This window comes from Ranitomeya imitator, chromosome 8 (assembly GCF_032444005.1).
Source record: "Ranitomeya imitator isolate aRanImi1 chromosome 8, aRanImi1.pri, whole genome shotgun sequence".
In the NCBI taxonomy this organism is placed as follows: domain Eukaryota; kingdom Metazoa; phylum Chordata; class Amphibia; order Anura; family Dendrobatidae; genus Ranitomeya; species Ranitomeya imitator.
The window spans coordinates 187,110,114-187,125,588 of record NC_091289.1 but is presented as its reverse complement, the minus strand read 5'-3'; the positions used below and the strand labels follow the sequence as shown (position 1 = coordinate 187,125,588).

The window sequence follows — 15,475 nt, the reverse complement described above, 5'->3', positions numbered from 1 at the left end:
AGACTTGATAAGTCAGTAGCATCTGAAAGTCCATCAAAATGGACTGTACAGGTCCTTCTCAAAAAATTAGCATATAGTGTTAAATTTCATTATTTACCAAAATGTAATGATTACAATTAAACTTTCATATATTATAGATTCATTATCCACCAACTGAAATTTGTCAGGTCTTTTATTGTTTTAATACTGATGATTTTGGCATACAACTCCTGATAACCCAAAAAACCTGTCTCAATAAATTAGCATATTTCACCCATCCAATCAAATAAAAGTGTTTTTTAATAACAAACAAAAAAACCATCAAATAATAATGTTCAGTTATGCACTCAATACTTGGTCGGGAATCCTTTGGCAGAAATGACTGCTTCAATGCGGCGTGGCATGGAGGCAATCAGCCTGTGACACTGCTGAGATGTTATGGAGGCCCAGGATGCTTCAATAGCGGCCTTAAGCTCATCCAGAGTGTTGGGTCTTGCGTCTCTCAACTTTCTCTTCACAATATCCCACAGATTCTCTATGGGGTTCAGGTCAGGAGAGTTGGCAGGCCAATTGAGCACAGTAATACCATGGTCAGTAAACCATTTACCAGTGGTTTTGGCACTGTGAGCAGGTGCCAGGTCGTGCTGAAAAATGAAATCTTCATCACCATAAAGCATTGACCCTGCCCTTGATGAAACACAGTGGGCCAACACCAGCAGCTGACATGGCACCCCACACCATCACTGACTGTGGGTACTTGACACTGGACTTCAGGCATTTTGGCATTTCCTTCTCCCCAGTCTTCCTCCAGACTCTGGCACCTTGATTTCCGAATGACATGCAAAATTTGCTTTCATCTGAAAAAAGTACTTGGGACCACTTAGCAACAGTCCAGTGCTGCTTCTCTGTAGCCCAGGTCAGGCGCTTCTGCCGCTGTTTATGGTTCAAAAGTGGCTTTACCTGGGGAATGCGGCACCTGTAGCCCATTTCCTGCACACGCCTGTGCACGGTGGCTCTGGATGTTTCCACACCAGACTCAGTCCACTGCTTCCTCAGGTTCCCCAAGGTCTGGAATCGGTCCTTCTCCACAATCTTCTTCAGGGTCCGGTCTCCTCTTCTCGTTGTACAGCGTTTTCTGCCACATTGTTTCCTTCCAACAGACTTACCATTGAGGTGCCTTGATACAGCACTCTGGGAACAGCCTATTTGTTGAGAAATTTCTTTCTGGGTCTTACCCTCTTGCTTGAGGGTGTCAATGATGGCCTTCTTGACATCTGTCAGGTCGCTAGTCTTACCCATGATGGGGGTTTTGAGTAATGAACCAGGCAGGGAGTTTATATAAGCCTCAGGTATCTTTTGCATGTGTTTAGAGTTAATTAGTTGATTCAGAAGATTAGGGTAATAGGTCGTTTAGAGAACCTTTTCTTGATATGCTAATTTATTGAGACAGGTTTTTTGGGTTATCAGGAGTTGTATGCCAAAATCATCAGTATTAAAACAATAAAAGACCTGACAAATTTCAGTTGGTGGATAATGAATCTATAATATATGAAAGTTTAATTGTAATCATTACAATATGGTAAATAATGAAATTTAACACTATATGCTAATTTTTTGAGAAGGACCTGTATCAGAAATGGCTGCTTAACTCCTTACTCTCAATCTCTGCCTCATTGGCATCACATTGTATGATGTTTAAATAATTAATTTGCATTTTATTACATTAAATATGTATTTGATACAATAGAAAACAGAACTTTGTAATTGGTACAGAAACTATTGTTTGCAGTTACAGAAGTCAGACGTTTCCTGTACTTCTTGACCAAGTTTGAGCACACTTCAGCAGGGATTTTGGCAGACTCCTCCATACAGTTCCTCCCACCAAGCTTCAAGGTTGGGACGGTGTTCTTGGGGTTGTACTCATCCTTCTTCCTCCAAACAACGCAAGTGAAGTTGAAGTTCTATTTTGATCTCATCTGACCACATTACCTTCTCCCGTGCCTCCTTTGGATCATCCAGATGGTCATTGGTGAACTTCAAACGGGCCTGGACATGTGCTGGCATGAGCAGGAGGACCTTGTGTGTCCTGCAGGATTTTAATCCATGATGGCGTAGTGTGTTACTAACGGTAAAGTTTGAGACAATATCCCGGCTCTTCAGGTCAGTGACCAGGTCCTCTCGTGTAGTTCTGGGCTGATTCCTGACCTTTCTCAGAATCAACCTTAGCCCACGAGGCGATATCTTGCATGGAGCCCCAAACCGAGGAAGATTGTCAGTCATCTTGAATTTCTTCCATTTTCTCCCTGGTGTCCTTACACAGCTCTTAAGGTCTTGGCCATGGTGGAGAGGTTGGAGTGTGACTGATTGTGTGGACAGGTGTCTTTTATATGGGTAATGAGATCAAACAGGTGCAATTAATACAGGTAATGAGTACAGAGTAGGAGGGCATCTTAAAGAAAAAGGTATGTGAGAGCCAGAATTCTTGCTGGTTGGTAGGTGATCAAATACAATGCAATTTAATTATGTAAAAATCATACTATGTGATATTCTGATTTTTTTTTTTTTTTTTTTTTAAGATTCTGTTTCTCACAGTTGAAGTGTACCTACGATAAACATTACAGACCTCTCTATTCTTTGTAGGTGGGAAAACTTGCAACTTGACAGTGTTGCAAATACATATTTTCCCCACTGTATATGTAAATGTAAGCATGCAATTTGTATTCTGGAATTTGGCAACAAAACCCGCTTTATGGCAGAGGTAAAAATGGCAAACCTTAAAAAGACCAACAGCCGCTCTGTAGGTTTTACACATGGCAGGTATTGGCTACACGTTATATTCCAATTACTAAGTAAGTGCAAGGTACATGTCCGGCGTGCGCTAGACCTGCTGAAATATCGGCTGAGACGGTCATTCCCCTATGTGGAAGTAAGAGGAACTGGATAACCCCGTTAATGAAAACACTAAGGCTTAGCTACAGCAAAGACATTTTATCACACTGCAAAAAAATATATATTTCTGTGATATTTGCCTCTGTAGGAATGAATTAAATACCTACAAAATTGCAGCAATCAAGTGAGCAGCTTTTGTTTTTAAAATTGCGCTAAAATCCCATCATGTAATGGAAACAAAAAAGGATTACGGTAACTATTTTCTACTCCTTAGATCAGTGGTCCCCAACTCTAGGCCTCGAGGGCCGCCAACAGTGCAGGTTTTCAGGATTTCCTTAGTATTGCACAGGGGTTGGAATCATCACCTGTGCAGATGATCACATTACCACCGATGCAATACTAAAGAAATCCTGAAAACCTGCACTGTTGGCGGCCCTCGAGGCCTGGAGTTGGGGACCCCTGCCTTAGATAATGAAAATTGCTTGGCGTGCTCTTATGAATCCGCGAGTTTGGAATATTTTACATAAAAAAGTTTTATTCGCTGGGTGCGTGACGGCTGTCGTGGCTCTATACCATTACATGGGCCTTAGGATTAGGTGTAGGATTTCCCAGCATCGTCAAATCCAGAGACTGAAAATCCGCCATGATCATCTCCGATTGAAATAGATGCATGGCTGATTATAAGTAGCAGCACTGATACACTGTAACAAATCATGCACCTACAGTCATGGCCAAAAGTATTGACACCCCTGCAATTCTGTCAGATAATACTCATTTTCTTCCTGAAAATGATTGCAAACACAAATTATTTGGTATTATTATCTTCATTTAATTTGTCTTAGATGAAAAAACACAAAAAGAATTGTCCTAAAGCCAAATTGGATATAATTTCACACCAAACATAAAAAGGGGGTGGACAAAAGTATTGGCACTGTTCGAAAAATCATGTGATGCTCCTCTAATTTGTGTAATTATCAGCACCTGTAACTTACCTGTGGCACCTAACAGGTGTTGGCAATAACTAAATCACACTTGCAGCCAGTTGACATGGATTAAAGTTGACTCAACCTCTGTCCTGTGTCCTTGTGTGTACCACATTGAGCATGGAGAAAAGAAAGAAGACCAAAGAACTGTCTGAGGACTTGAGAAACCAAATTGTGAGGAAGCATGAGCAATCTCAAGGCTACAAGTCCATTTCCAAAGACCTGAATGTTCCTGTGTCTACCGTGCGCAGTGTCATCAAGAAGTGTAAAGCCCATGGCACTGTGGCTAACCTCCCTAGATGTGGACGGAAAAGAAAAATTGACAAGAGATTTCAACGCAAGATTGTGCGGATGTTGGATAAAAAACCTCGACTAACATCCAAACAAGTTCAAGCTGCCCTGCAGTCCGAGGGTACAACAGTGTCAACCCGTACTATCCCATTCCCATAAGGGATGGGGGCAGTGTTCTGGAATAACTGAATTGAGAAACACGTGATGGTGTCTCCGCGGTGTTGGATGTTTTGGTCTCCCCGAGGCCAATCATCTGTGCCTTTATAGCCTTTTTACTAAGCACTGCTCCTAATAGCCAGATTCCTACTCCACACTGATGAGGGGCAAAAACCCCGAAACAGCTGTCTGTGGATGGATACCATGCTTAGCATAGGTGGCTTTCCTTCATAGGATGCTGCCCTTCCCGTGGTTGTTCCTTCCCGGGGAAAGGCCTGGCTATTCACTGCTTGCGTCGAGAAACACGTGATGGTGTCTCCGCAGCTTCTTTACATGCATCTGCATATTTCCCATAAGGGATGGGGGCAGTGTTCTGGAATAAATGCGTTGAGAAACACGTGATGGTGTCTCCGCGGTGTTGGATGTTTTGGTCTCCCCGAGGCCAATCATCTGTGCCTTTATAACCCGTACTATCCGTCGGCATCTGAATGATAAGGGACTGTATGGTAGGAGACCCAGGAAGACCCCACTTCTTACCCCCGAGACATAAAAAAAGCCAGGCTGGAGTTTGCCAAAACTTACCTGAAAAAGCCTAAAACGTTTTGGAAGAATGTTCTCTGGTCAGATGAGACAAAAGTAGAGCTTTTTGGGCAAAGGCATCAACATAGAATTTACAGGAGAAAAAAAAAAAGAGGAATTCAATGAAAAGAACACGGTCCCTACAGTCAAACATGGCGGAGGTTCCCTGATGTTTTGGGGTTGCTTTGCTGCCTCTAGCACTGGACTGCTTGACCGTGTGCATGGCATTATGAAGTCTGAAGACCACCAACAAATTTTGCAGCATAATGTAGGGCCCATTGTGAGAAAGCTGGGTCTCCCTCAGAGGTCATGGGTCTTCCAGCAGGACAATGACCCAAAACACACTTAAAAAAGCACTAGAAAATGGTTTGAGAAAAGCACTGGAGACTTCTAAGGTGGCCAGCAATGAGTCCAGACCTGAATCCCATAGAACACCTGTGGAGAGATCTAAAAATGGCAGTTTGGAGAAGGCACCCTTCAAATATCAGGGACCTGGAGCAGTTTGCCAAAGAAGAATGGTCTAAAATTCCAGCAGAGCATTGTAAGAAACTCATTGATGGTTACCGGAAGTGGTTGGTCGCGGTTATTTTGACTAAAGGTTGTGCAACCAAGTATTAGGCTGAGGGTGCCAATACTTTTGTCTGGCCCATTTTTGGAGTTTTGTGTGAAATGATCGATGTTTTGCTTTTTGCTTCATTCTATTTTGTGTTTTTTTCATTTAAGACAAATTAAATGAAGATAATAATACCAAATAATTTGTATTTGCAATCATTTTCAGGAAGAAACTGAGTATTATGTGATAGAATTGCAGGGGTGTCAATACTTTTGGCCATGACTGTATGTAAGATGGTTCCATCTTTTGCAGTACGCTTTGGCCTCAACATTTTTTTTTTTCATAAATTTGTCCAAGTTAGGAAACTTTGCATATTACTTTATTAGGGGATTAATCATCATTCATGTAAGAGAAGAATTGCATGTAAGTGGATTTCAGTCTCTTTGCCGCCTTCAACTGCATTGATTACAGAAAATATTCATTTGGAGTACAGATGATGGCAGTGAAAAGATCAGCACATGAGACAGACCATCTCACTGCCATCATCTGTACTCTAAATGAATATTTTCTGATACCAACGCAGCTGAAGGCAGGCAAATGGCCTGTGGAAAAGAAAGGGACTGAAAGCCACTTACATGCAATTTCTTTTATTACAGCAATGAAGAAACTTTCCTATTACAGTGTTTTATAACTTTCCATGCTGGACCAAAATTACCTTAAAAAAAAGTAAAGTTATGGCAAGTAATTCTGTGTTTTGTTTCTGCTTTGCTGGGTCAGGACGATCGATGTATTGGTACAAAATAAAAGTTGCATTTTGCTTTTTTGCATTTATATTTCAGTAAAACTTTGCAGAATCCTTTTCAAGAAACTTAAAATGTTGCAGATTTGTTTTGCTAGATTACTAGGGTATTTAAACATCACTGCACAAAAATTTTATGCAATTTTCAAAAGTCGCAAACATCTGGATAACGAAAACCACACCCACATTGTCAACAAGCCCCAAAAAATATAAAAAGAGGAAAAAAAACAACTAAATGTAAGAAATGGTGAAAAGAAAATGAAAAAAATTCGTAAACTGCGTACTCCAAAAACACATGCAAATGTAACGTTAAACTGGGGCCACTGTTTTTCAATTGTTTACATTTTTAAGAAATCTACTTACTGTCAGTGAACGAGAAGTGGATACTTGTGTGCCCAGTCTGCCAAACATGAATTAAGACTGATACATTGTAGCAAACTACGGCTTTAGCTCACAGAGCATTGTCCTCAATAAGCAACTGAGAACTAGCTATATACAGCATGCGAATGTAAAGAACAGTATGCTCACTCACTGACAGCAAGCAGAGGAAATTGAAGCATGGGAGACATCCTTAATTTGGAGAACTTTGCAGGGAGATGTAAATGTGCAGTGTTCTGATTTCAGAAGGTGGAACACAAGAGAAGCTGGAAATAATCCCTCCCGTCTTCTACATCAGTGAGGAAACGCGTCCCGCACCTGACTGCCTTGATATGCTTTCCTGGACGACAGCCAAGACGCCACTCTGAGCCTCCCGATCTCCAGATGAACGAGTCCTTGTGTGCACTTTGGATAAAACAGAAGAGTCTTTAGAATTGGAGCGACAACAGGTGTAATCATAAACAAGCAGAGTGTCATTACACAGAGGATATACAGAATACAAAGGGAAGGAGAGACTCAGGGAGACAAGGGTTAAATCAGGCATAAGAGACAGCGACAGATGTACGTGGAACGGGAAAACCTGAAAAATAATGACAAGTTGTAAAATGACAAGGAAAAGAGCAGCAGGGGAACTCCCAGGGATGGATTCCCGACATCCCCCAAGAGAATCTGAAGATCCTGAGGTCTGATGAAGAGCAAAATGGGGAGGAAGAAGTGTACAAATACGTAACCTGCCACAAGAGGAAATACTGAACACGATACAAATGACATAAAGGCCTTGTAAATTCATAATATCTTATACTGATAGCTCTTGGAAACAGTCAGCATGCTTGTTGACAGAAACACCCATTCTACAGTGCATGTATAGGGAGGTAGTTATATATCAGTGAGTGCAGCTCTGGAGTATAATACAGGATGTATCTCAGGATCAGTAATGTAATGTATGTACACAGTGACTGCACCAGCAGAATAGTGAGTGCAGCTCTGGGGTATAATACAGGATGTAACTCAGGATCAGTAATGTAATGTATGTACATAGTGACTGCACCAGCAGAATAGTGAATGCAGCTCTGGAGTATAATACAGGGTGTAACTCAGGATCAGTAATGTAATGTATGTACACAGTGACTGCACCAGCAGAATAGTGAGCGCAGCTCTGGAGTATAATACAGGGTGTAACTCAGGATCAGTAATGTAATGTATGTACACAGTGACTGCACCAGCAGAATAGTGAGTGCAGCTCTGGAGTATAATACAGGAAGTAACTCAGGGTCAGTAATGTAATGTATGTACACAGTGACTGCACCAGCAGAATAGTGAGTGCAGCTCTGGAGTATAATACAGGAAGTAACTCAGGGTCAGTAATGTAATGCATGTACACAGTGACTGCACCAGCAGAATAGCGAGTGCAGCTCTGGAGTATAATACAAGATGTAACTCAGGATGAGCATAGGATCAATAATGTAATGTATGTACACAGTGAGTGCACCAGTGACTTCAGCTCTGAAGTATAATACAGACTATAGTAGACACACAGTATATTTACAAAAGTCACAGATTTTTTTTTTTTGTTTTTAATGTAGATTTATTCTTTGTAGTTTACAATAGCCGAGCACTTAGCTTTGTTGTCTGGCAGCCGTGGGGTCGTACGTTGAAATCTAGCCAAGGTCATTGTTGAATGAAGTTTTCAACCTATTTTTTTTATTTTTACTCCCAAGTATTTTTTTTTTTTTACAAAACAGCGTACAAATGCTCACATACAAATTTAATCTACCAAAATATTGGGCAAGTTCTTCAACTTTATGTTTCGATTCCTCACCATTTAGATGCTAGTTTGCTGTCCGTGAGTGAACACTCTTGTGTAACTCATTGTTACAATTATATTCAGACAAGACAATGCTCTGAGTGAAACGACATCCACAATGATACATTGTAACAACCTATCAGAGAGCTGTGTGCAGCCGCGGCTTTGTTCAGCTCACAGAGCATTGTGCAAATTGGATACAAATCGTTCCCACTACTCATCTGACAGCAGGATTAGTTGTGCAGACAAAAGCAAGATCAGATCCACTGAACATATCTTAATAATGGTGAGGAAATGGCACACAAGGTAAGTTAGAAAGTTCTGAAACTTTTATTTTCCCAGTGATTACTCCTCATCTGTCATTCGGAGTGTTAGACCCTTCCCTGCATAGACGATACCTTTAGTATGGCGGCCACCAGTTCCTGGGAGGCATTTCGGACATCCTCGCCATTGACGGACAGGATCTGATCTCCTTGCATTAATCTCCTGTCATAGTCGGCTGCTCCCCCTTTTACAATGTCGGAGATGAAGACTCCACTGCCGCTCCTGGAGGACATTAAACATTCATATTATTCCGGCGTATGACACACATCATCCATCAGCTCCTCGCAGCCGGCGTTCTAGTGATGCCGTAATTGTCACCATAATAGTCAGTACAATGAATATGATCATTGAGCCGTCAGCAAAAATGACGTAGCCTCTCGCACGAACTAGAGCAGCTTGTTCTACTTAAGTGGTCGTATGTGATGCAAACCAGCAATGAAGGAGTAACAGTCACACAAAATCCATCCAGTGCAAAGGCAGCAAGGATAGAAAGACATCTGGCTTCAGAATGTGTGAGAACACGATGCCCTGGCGATAAGGGGCATCTTATTAATTAATTCTCTTCATCATAGAAAGTCTATCACCAAATCTCCTGTGTACCAGTCATAGAGATCCATAATGCTTTTTGTCTGCAACCACCACTAGGGGGAGCTCTCTGTATACAGAGATACATTATGAGACTCTGCCTGCAGCCATCAATAGGGGAGCTCCCTGTATACTGAGATACATCATAAGATCCTGTCTGCAGCCACCACTAGGGGGAGCTCCCTGTATACAGAGATACATGATAAGATTCTGTCTGCAGCCACCACTAGGGGGAGCTCCCTGTATACAGAGATACATGATAAGATCCTGTCTGCAGCCACCACTAGGGGGAGCTCCCTGTATACAGAGATACATGATGAGATCCTGTCTGCAGCCACCACTAGGGGGAGCTCCCTGTATACAGAGATACATGATAAGATCCTGTCTGCAGCCACCACTAGGGGGAGCTCCCTGTATGCAGAGATACATGATAAGGTACAGTCTGCAGCCACCACTAGGGGGAGCTCCCTGTATACAGAGATACATAAGATTCTGTCTGCAGTAACCACTAGGGGGAGCTCCCTGTATACAGAGATACATGATAAGATCCTGTCTGCAGCCATCACTAGGAGGAACTTTCTGTATACAGAGATACATGATAAGGTACAGTCTGCAGCCACCACTAGGGGGAGCCCCCTGTATACAGAGATACATAAGATTCTGTCTGCAGTAACCACTAGGGGGAGCTCCCTCTATACAGAGATACATGATAAGATCCTGTCTGCAGCCACCACTAGGGGGAGCTCCCTGTATACAGAGATACATAAGATCCTGTCTGCAGCCACCACTAGAGGGAGCTCCCTGTATACAGAGATACATGATAAGATCCTGTCTGCAGCCACCACTAGAGGGAGCTCCCTGTATACAGAGATACATAAGATTCTGTCTGCAGTAACCACTAGGGGAAGCTCCCTGTATACAGAGATACATGATAAGATCCTGTCTGCAGTCACCACTAGGGGGAGCTCCCTGTATACAAAGATACATGATAAGATCCTGTCTGCAGCCACCACTAGGGGGAGCTCCCTGTATACAGAGATACATGATAAGATTCTGTCTGCAGCCACCACTAGGGGGAGCTCCCTGTATACCGAGATACATGATAAGTTACTGTCTGCAGCCACCACTAGGGGGAGCTCCCTGTATACAAAGATACATGATAAGATCCTGTCTGCAGCCACCACTAGGGGGAGCTCCCTGTATACAGAAATACATGATAAGATTCTGTCTGCAGCCACCACTAGGGGTGCTCCCTGAATACAAAGATACATAATAAGATCCTGTCTGCAGCCACCACTAGGGGAAGCTCCCTGTATACAGAGATACATGATAAGATTCTGTCTGCAGTCACCACTAGGGGGAGCTCCCTGTATACAGAGATACATGATAAGATCCTGTCTGCAGTCACCACTAGGGGGAGCTCCCTGTATACAGAGATACATGATAAGATTCTGTCTGCAGTCACCACTAGGGGGAGCTCCCTGTATATAGAGATACATGATAATATTCTGTCTGCAGTCACCACTAGGGGGAGCTCCCTGTATACAGATACAGAATAAGATTCTGTCTGCAGAATATCATGTACACCAGGATGGGGATGAGGGGACCATGTATACCAGGATGGGGATGAGGGACGTGTTTACCAGGATGGGTTGGGGGGGGGGGAGCTTGTATACCTGTATGAGGGGCCATGAATGCCTGGATGGGGGGCCTATATACCAGGACGAGGGATCATATAAACCTGGATGGGTATCTATCTATCTATCTATCTATCTATCTATCTATCTATCTATCTATCTATAAGGATTGGGGACATATATACCAGGTTGGGGAAATGTACCAGTGTCAGCAGCAGATACCCCCCTTCCCATAACCGTATGTCATGACCACATTTTTGCTTCAATTTTTTCTTCTATTTTCTTCTTCTAAAACCTAGGTGCGTCTTATAGTCCGATATGTCTTATGGTTCGAAAAATACGGCAATAATAAATCTGTCTGCATTAAGCTCCCCCTAGTGGTGGTTCGAAGTAGTCAGAGTTCTGTCACTCCTTAGGACAGAGGATTAAATCAATCACAAACAAATAAGTTACTCCAATCTTACCTTTTACCCACAATGCTCAGCCCCAAACCTCGGCCAGTCTTCTTGTGCAGCTCCACATGGAAGATATCCAGGTTCTCCTCATCCCTGTACTGTGCCTCGTCTCTGTACACCACCAGCTGCACCTTCTGGGGTGTCTGTCGCAGAGCTGTAATGGCGTCCTCATGAGAGGCGTTCCTCAAATCCATGCCATTGACCTGCAACATCAAGTGGGGGATATGGGGAAATACGGCCGGTGCCCCATGTGCCTGATGAGTAATGCCCTGCTGTCATTCTATCTGCAGCAAAACGATAGTTCACACATTTTATGTTAAGGCTCTGTTCACACGACTGCAATTTTCAGTCCAAGAGAGGTCTGGGTATAAAGGCAGTGCTCATGATCTACCTCTACGCCATTCACACAGAGCTCTTTGGAGTCCCAGTTCCAGGATCGGTGGAGGTCCCTGTGGTCGGACCCTCTGTGATCGGAAGGTTATTTGCTAATCAAAGAGCAGCTTAACGTAGAGACCGAGACACTGAATCTAGCAACGTGTCACTTACTGGGCTGCTTTCTGTAGTTTTGACTTTTTTTTTTATCTGCAGCAGTTCTGCCTGTTCTGAAGCAAATAGGGAATAACTTCCAAACTTGAGAATATGCCATTAATCTCTATATTAAATAATGTTTCCATTCACTGACAGTTAGCGTTAAGGAACTGGAACACGAAGTAGATGAGAAAGTTCCCAAATTGCATTCTGCTAAGATCGGGAAGAGTGTTCAGCAGGTGAACGAGGACACGGTCATTGTGATGCCAGACATGGAGGTGGCGCAGGGCCAGGAACAGAGATGTTTGTGCACCCTGGTCCAGTGCAGCGGCAGTGACTTTCTATAGAAAGCTTCACAGACACATTAACAATTTATCCTGCGGCGAGCGCAATTACACCGCAAGCAGCAATACCGCAATATGCAGGCTGCTGATGGAAGCCGCACCGTAGACTGGCACGATGCAGATCTACAGAACGTGGCGGGCAGGACTCAGTATGCAGGACCTCCGCTATCTGCTGCCAGGACTCCCAGCATCTACATTCATGATTAATGGCACCCTCCAGCAATAAACCCAACATTCGTCTTGTCTGGATACAATGTTACACTCGTAGGCTTGAGGATATTTTCCTTCCTATTATGCAGTCCAAATGAGAAGAAGGAATATCACAGAGAGGAGCGTGGCTGCGTAAACCTCATGTTGTACAGTATGCAGGGGTATCTAGTGGGGATGGTGGGAAATTGGGCTGCACAGGTGCAATGAGGGTCTCTATAAATAGCACAGATGGACCTTTGGTGCCCCCTCGAGGCTCCGGGGGCTTCACAACCTCTGCATCTCCTTTATGGAAGCCATTGGTCTATCTGATAAGACAGGGGGACTGATTAGATTGGGATAATTGCATTAAGAAGATAAAGGTTCCACCTGGAAAATCGAGCAGATCGTCGACAGATCGGACCCGATTGTATGCAGCTTTTACCCAACAGCACAACCTACAGGTAAAATAAAGTAATCTATATACATAATTGTCTAAGGGTCACTTCCTTCTGTCTGTCTGTCCTTCTGTCACGGTTATTCGTTCGCTGATTGGTCTCGGCAGCTGCCTGCCATGGCTGCCGCGACCAATCAGCGACGGCCACAGTCCGATTAGTCCCTCCCCTACTCCCCTGCACTCACTGCCCGGCGCCTGCTCCGTAATCCCCACCGCTCACACAGGGTTAATGGCAGCGGTAACGGCCCGCGGTGTAACGCACTCCGTTACCGCTGCTATTAACCCGGTGTATCCCCAACTATTTACTATTGATGCTGCCTATGCGGCATCAATAGAAAAAATAGGTCATGTTAAAAATAATTAAAAAAAAAAAAAAAAACCTGCTACACTCACCCTCCGCCGCCTTTCCCGCTCCTCGCCACGCTCCCAGGACCGCTCCATTGCAAGCGGCAGCTTCCGATCCCGTCCAATGGCTGGTGTGCGACAAGGACCTGCCGTGATGTCACGGTCATGTGACCGCGACGTCATCATAGGTCCTGCTCACACCAGCCCTTGGACCGGAAGCTGCTGCTTGCAATGGAGCGATCCCGGGAACGTGGCGAGGAGCGGCAAAGGCTGCGGAGGGTGAGTATAGCAGGACTTCAACGGGCTATAGGTGAGTATATGTTTATTTATTTTTTTAAGTATCTATACTACGTGGCTCTGTGCTGGCCAATATACTACGTGGCTGGGCAATCTACTACGTGGCTGGGCAATATACTCCGTGGCTGGGCAATATACTACGTGGCGTGCAATATACTACGTGGCTGGGCAATATACTCCGTGGCTGGGCAATATACTCCGTGGCTGGGCAATATACTCCGTGGCTGGGCAATATACTACGTGGCTGGGCAATATACTACATGGCTGGGCAATATACTACGTGGGCTGGGCAATATACTACGTCGCTGGGCAATATACTAATATACTATGTGGACATGCATATTTTAGAATACCCGATGGGCTAGAATCCGGCCACCATCTAGTCCATAATAAGTCTCTGGATGCATACCCAAGGACGAAAAGGCAAGCACATACACCCATAATATAGCGCCCCCCACAGAGAAAGCAGAGCAACATGAAGCATTAATAGTATGTCAAGGGGTCCAAGAGGAGCCACCAAAAATAAATGGCTAAAGCTATACAGTGCTTAAAGGGGATCGGGCACCAGATTTCATGATATAAACTGCATTTGTTAAATAGATCTTGCAAACCTGATGAGACTGGTGAACTTACCTTGAAAATCCTAAAAATAAAATGAGCTTGTTATAAGTTCAGCTAGAGAGAGAAAGCTATTGAGTCTAAGTGTATTAAGTTTCCTACGCCCAGCTTAAAAATGGCAGCTTCTACTTATTGGTGTGAGGTCTCAGCAGCATGGAGGATGGACATTGACGTGCTGTCAATCAGATCAGGTTGGCAGAGATTCAGCAGCAAAAGGGAGGAGGGATACTGAGGAGCTGTCAATCATGCATGGTGTGCAGCTATTCAGCAGCAGAGGGAAGGTGCTGTCAATCAGGCTAAGTCCACAGAGATTTATCAGCAGCAGGGAGGATGTACACTGAGGAGCTGTCAATCAGGCTATGTGGGTGGAGATTCAGCAGTAGGAAGGAGGTACACTGAGGAGCTGTCAATCAGGCTATGTGGGTGGAGATTCAGCAGTAGGAAGGAGGTACACTGAGGAGCTGTCAATCAGGCTATGTGGGTGGAGATTCAGCAGTAGGGAGGATGTACATTGAGGAGCTGTCAATCAGGCTAAGTCGGTAGAGATTTAGCAGAAGGGAGGAGGTACACCGAGGAGCTGTCAATCAGGCTATGTGGGTGGAAATTCAACAGCAGGGAGGAATGATACTGAGGAGCTGTCAATCAGGCTAGGAAGACAGAGATTGGCAGTATAATCCTTTATGAAAGTTTACCTTGATCTGACATGAATTATTAAAGTAAACACACCAATCATCAGGACTAAGATTTATTTAATAACGTATGCAATTTATATTGTGAAAATCGTTGACAGATTGACTTTAATGCAGGAGGAGGAATGAGCATCTTGCACGTAGCCCCTTTCGGAGGTCCACTTGGAACATATCTGCATGATCTCTACTTTACTAAAAAACTGCCGATATTGTACACATACCTCCAGAATCTGATCCCCTGCCCAGAGCCTCCCGTCCCTGGCAGCAGCGCCCTCTTCATACACCTCATGGATCACCACCGCTTCCTGCAAATAGAAGGAGAGAACAGTGACGAGGCACCCTGACCGCATCCGGGTGTAAGACAGGCACAGATCAAGGTCTGATATTAACCTTGATTTACGGATTTATCTTGGTCCTATACACCAGTCACACATAGTGCTGCATTCCCATAAAATCAGCTCTGTGCTGAAATATGCAAGATCACGTCGCCACACACTGCTCAGCACATATACATTGTATGTCTGGAGTTTTGTGTCTGAACCAAGTTTTTTTAAAGCATTTTTTGGAAAGTTTACCGATTTTACAATGTTTTATATATT

At 43.8% G+C, this 15,475-nt stretch overlaps 1 protein-coding gene across 4 annotated transcripts in view; it reads right to left on the bottom strand.

The window, feature by feature from the left end:
* Positions 1-15,475, bottom strand: part of PATJ (PATJ crumbs cell polarity complex component) — a 240,147-nt gene that overhangs the window by 15,478 nt on the left and 209,194 nt on the right. For all 4 annotated transcript variants that reach the window (XM_069738164.1, XM_069738165.1, XM_069738166.1 and 1 more), the window contains 4 exons: positions 15,098-15,181; positions 11,422-11,615; positions 8,810-8,957; positions 6,926-7,012 (listed from right to left, as the gene is read on the bottom strand). In XM_069738164.1, the coding sequence (XP_069594265.1) occupies positions 6,926-7,012; positions 8,810-8,957; positions 11,422-11,615; positions 15,098-15,181 (513 nt within the window). The remainder of the gene's footprint in view (positions 1-6,925; positions 7,013-8,809; positions 8,958-11,421; positions 11,616-15,097; positions 15,182-15,475) is intronic.